Source organism: Cylas formicarius, unplaced genomic scaffold, assembly GCF_029955315.1.
Source record: "Cylas formicarius isolate icCylForm1 unplaced genomic scaffold, icCylForm1.1 PGA_scaffold_1__22_contigs__length_36826433, whole genome shotgun sequence".
NCBI lineage: Eukaryota > Metazoa > Arthropoda > Insecta > Coleoptera > Brentidae > Cylas > Cylas formicarius.
Window position 1 is genome coordinate 9,433,351 of NW_026844264.1, and position 4,795 is coordinate 9,438,145.

General features: G+C 38.5%; 1 protein-coding gene across 1 annotated transcript; it reads left to right on the forward strand.

Annotated features, from left to right (window-relative positions):
* Window positions 1-543: 543 nt before the first annotated feature.
* Window positions 544-4,555, forward strand: LOC132696930 (EF-hand domain-containing family member B-like). The gene is made up of 8 exons (XM_060662076.1): window positions 544-641; window positions 697-876; window positions 1,035-1,215; window positions 1,262-1,571; window positions 1,625-2,055; window positions 2,108-2,185; window positions 4,073-4,245; window positions 4,300-4,555. The coding sequence occupies exons 1-8, from the start codon at window positions 600-602 to the stop codon at window positions 4,543-4,545; spliced, it is 1,641 nt and encodes a 546-aa protein (XP_060518059.1). The 5' UTR covers window positions 544-599; the 3' UTR covers window positions 4,546-4,555.
* Window positions 4,556-4,795: the final 240 nt, after the last annotated feature.

Genomic DNA, 4,795 nt, shown 5'->3' on the forward strand with positions numbered 1-4,795 from the left:
CGTGGTTTTTTGAAAGTATTGACCAGACCAGTCCACGTAGCTTTAATGTTGAGCCATTTCATTTTGTGTAGTGAGCAAACTCAATGCATGGAAGAAATAAAGTAAACCTAGGATATTCATAACGATTCATAATTTGCACATTCCAGTAATTTATAGACATATTCCATATATGCAAGTCACTATAAACTAATGACCGACTTATAATTTATAGCCGATGCGCTAGAACTCTGAAAAAATTCCAACGAAACATACGCATCGGCAAAAGAGTTTCATATTAAAATAACTCGCGCATAAAAACGACGATTTTATATCGCTATATGCTCGTTGAAAGTTTCATTTTTCCGGCTGGTAACTCCCCGAGGAGAAAACTTTCAGCGGTCTGCGGCGTTCCCCCAGCATTAAACATTAAATTCAATTTTGAGTGACTTTCAGTTTTGGGACTGTTTTCGGCACAATAGTCGGTAAAGTTCGCAAGTTTCTCTTGCGAAAAATAGATCGTGATAAAGTTGCGTGAAACGGTCGAAGTTGCGTCGTAAAGAGAGACGAAAGAAACCAAGCGACTGTCATTAGTTTTGACTTGTGTCAGAGCAGCATCCATCATGGACAGAATATGTATACAATGCGGCGACTCCCATCCCCCAGTATATGGAACCCATTATCGATTCCCATAGAAGTCTAACTTTAATTACTTCGTAGGCAGGTCTGGTGATACGCGACCCTACCCAAACGGTTGCCTCAACATTGCAACAGTACCATATAGTAGATAAAATAGAAGCTCTCAAACATGACGCGAACATTTGGATAGAAGATCAATTTAAACCACCCAAACAGCTACCGGAGATACAGAATCCACATTTTCGAGGCTACAATACGGAGGTATGATCGTAATCAAATCCCACATTTAAAATTGTCACAATCAATTTCTTTTTCAAACCCAAGGCAGCAAAGCTTTTGATATTGTTAATTCCACCTTCTGCAGCACACAATATTAGAAATGACATTTTCTCAAAAACATTTGTGGATTCATCAAATAGGTAAAATCGCTAATAAACCCGCCTGTGCGTACGAGATACCAACAGCTTCAACAAGATTTAAAGGAAACTCCGTATGCGTCTTACTGGAACGCTGAAATTGGTAAAGTTAGGGATCCGGTTCCGGGATTGCCAGCCGGTATGGATCCTCTACAGGTAACATTTGGGAAACCCAGCGAAAAAGGTATACCAAAGAGCATGGAGGCCAACAACTTAACGAATATTTTTAGACATACCGGCAGGACTGCTGATAAACCCTGCGAAAACAGACGACGAGGTGCTGACGGAGAGTAAAATCACTCGTGAGTTGTACAGGAAAAGTCACAACAATTACGAACCGTCAGAGAAAGTGCAGAGGAAATATACGGAATCCTTTGACCCGGACAAGTGCTACGGTATCAAAAGCAAGTACGACCCCAGAGGCATATGGGCAAAATGCGCATGTGACTGGTACAAAAAGGAACCCTTGGAGCTTGCTAGCAAATTGCAGGCCGATCACGTAGTGAGGGTCAGACCTCAACTTGGCAAGAGCCTTTCGCCGTAAAGAAATTTTTTATTTATCCCAGCCTGAAGGTAAAACTTTTCAATTTTAGAAACAACAACGCATCATGCGTCCCCGAGAATCACTCGTTCGGAAAGCCGTTGAAAAGAGATTTCTACGGAGTGGGTGAATTAATTAAAGACCCCAATGTCAAACCCCACGTTATAAAAATGAATTTCCGAAAATGGATATCGGCATTAAACAAATTCAAAGCAAAACTAAAAACGCGATGCAGAAAGACTGATTTTAAACTAGGTGATTTCTACAAGAAGGCTCTGCATTTGGATAAAGACAAAACGGGATACCTAGAAGTAGATCAGTTTTATCAACTTTGCGCCATAAACAGAGTCACTTTTCCCAAAACGGAAATCGAGTCTCTGGCGGCGCACTTGGGTATCATTAGAGACACAAAGATCGACTACGGAGAATTTATAAAAATGGTAGACTTTAATAGAGAACATTTCAACATAGAATTCTTCGACGGTAACGTCTATTCCTCTGGATTCGCAATAACCCATTTGAAATTCTGTTTTAGACATACCCGAAGAGTGCAAGCACTATACCACCAGTTATCAGGCTGCGTACGACGACTATCGAATTATAGACAATTCGGGTACGTCTTGCTTTTAGCTGATCGCTAACTTAATGATACCTAGAGTTTTCGATCAAATTTTGGTATGCTAGAAATGAGTATCATGCTAGAAATGAGTATCACGATGCGTAAACATTTTAACCAATAACAAGAGAAGTCCAGATGATTTGGTTTGGATGTTCGCCGTGTTATTTAAAATGATTTTCTGGTATTTAGTCTATGGAATAACCTGTCTAAAGTTTGAAATAACCTCTCCCGAGACGGTCCGTTAAGGAAGATGTTGCTGAACTATGGATAGAGTATAAGGTGTAATTGTATAATTTAGTAGAAAAATAATAAGAAGTTCATTTGAATCAGTTGAACGACTTATACAGGTAGAGTTCTCACGTCATAAATAATAACGCACATCACGCGAGTAAAGCATCTCCTTCGTCGCTCACAGCAACCAAACAAACAATGTTTTTTTTTCACGGAAACAAGTTTGACAACAGGTGCTGCGCAACAATATTTTTTTGGTCTATTCCCACCGTTAAGATCATACTAACTTCAGTTTTCATAGGTAATCTACTTCTATGGTATGTGTCATGGTACAGTATAATCTGAAAACTTTGATATTACCAAGCATTGAAAGAGGTTAGCTAAACAAATCATGCCAAATCAGCTTTTAATAACAGTAACATCGAGTTAATGACGTATATTATGCCATTTTATATCAACAGTCAAGAAACTTACTTAACATAAGCACTGGATGACAAGAGAAATATTATGAATGAAAGGAAAACATATAAAAACCAAGATAAGAACCAAGGAGCGCTACAGATCATGCAGGACGACCAAAATATTCACAAAAAGTTAAGCAAATCCCTGATTTACTTAAAAGCAACGTTGCTTATCCACTGGTAAATAACGAAAATACAATTTTAAATGTACCGGGAATAGGAAAACAATATAATAAGACCGTTCTGCGATAAAAAAAAATTCCTGTGGATCCGACATATACTGAATTAAGCCCAGATATGAATAGAACTGTTAATAAAAAATTGTTTTGGTCTCTTTTCGTCAGTCGATGAGCATAAGAGTAGATGAATACAACAAGTAGTGTTGGATTGCTGAAGATTGGGATATCAAAATTTCTTCAAAATTATAACAGTGGTTTAACACTAAATACCCCATATCGAAGACTACCTTATGACAACTGATCGTCATAGACAAAATTGAAGGTCCAGGCACAAGAAGAATGTTTTAGATGAAAAATATCCGAGAATGAACTGGAACGAATGTTCAAACACTCGTCATAACAGAAAGACGAGAAGAATGTGATGTAGTTAGAGGCAAATGAAGAAGATGAATTGTTGTATCTCCTTTGCATATACTGTTTTTCTATATGACCAACAACAAATGTTTGTCTACAAAATTTGTATATTATTATCCGGTTTTGCTTTAAGAGAATTTTTAAGGTTCCATAGCACCACAATATTTAAAAAATAAGTTTTGATAATGGAACGACAGGAGTTGTATCAGAATAAATATTGTGTAGGGTGTATTGTGTCATCTTGGCCTGAGATGGAGAAATGAGGGAAAGTTAGAAATATTTCAAAAAAATTATAACAAAATACAATAACTATAAAATTTCTCGCGGTAGACAACCTTACCTAGCAGAGGCAGACATCCGAAATACATTGTGACCATGTCGAACAACCCTTAACACGGCCATAAAATTTAAACTACTTCTAAAACTGTCATCGTCCAAGTTATTTACGCCATTTTTGATGGTTACGACGCTTTTATGGGGCTGCATCGCGTACTGCCGCGGTATAAAATCGTTTCCATTTGTCACGCTTTGTATTTACTACATACTAAAATGCGTTCTCAAATTTTCAGTCCGTTCTAATTAATCCGCGTTTTCAGGTATGAGACCGGCTGGAACACCGTCCAGCAGATACGACAAACCATACCCCGTGATTCCTGACGGCGGATGCAGGGCAGACCTCAGTCACTTCGGAAACGAAACGTCCACGAACACGGTGCTAAGCCCTAGTATATACACGAAATTCGGACTTACGTATCGCGATTTTTTCGAGGTTAAACCATCAGCTAGTTGGGTTGAGGAAAATAGCGTAAAATACCATTTACAGCCCAGATCGTCCGACCTGCTGAAAAATCTTTTCGAAAAAGTGGGTTATCAATTTCACGACGACAGTTTCAACGTGCTATGGTCGGCTGGTGTAGCAGAAGATGGCACTGGGTTAGTGTGCGTGGATACCTTCAAAACCTTACTGGACAGTCGACGATTGGAGGGTGTAGAGTTTAAGGGAAATGAGAACGCCGACGATTTGGATAAAAATTGCATGTGGAACAAGATGTTAAAAAACAAAGAATAAATATTGCAATTCCTGGATTATGATTAGGCATGAACAAACATTGCTTGCGGTGATAGAACGGATTTTCCATGATTTGTTTCACTCAGACCATTACGTTCTACGCTTGGGAATGTCGCAGCTTTTAATTTTATGCTGTGCGATGTCACCATAGACGTAATTTGCCTCTGAAAATTGGAGTTAACTGCTAAACTAACTAAACTAAACTAAAACTAAAAGTAACTAAACAGCACAAAACCATTTTTAGTCGATA

Excerpts from the sequence above, each read along its gene's own strand:
- LOC132696930 (XM_060662076.1), top strand. The coding sequence starts at position 600 with ATGGACAGAATATGTATACAATGCGGCGACTCCCATCCCCCA. Across the intron at positions 877-1,034 it reads TTCGAGGCTACAATACGGAG|GTAAAATCGCTAATAAACCC; the intron begins GTATGATCGTAA and ends TTCATCAAATAG. Across the intron at positions 2,056-2,107 it reads CAACATAGAATTCTTCGACG|ACATACCCGAAGAGTGCAAG; the intron begins GTAACGTCTATT and ends ATTCTGTTTTAG.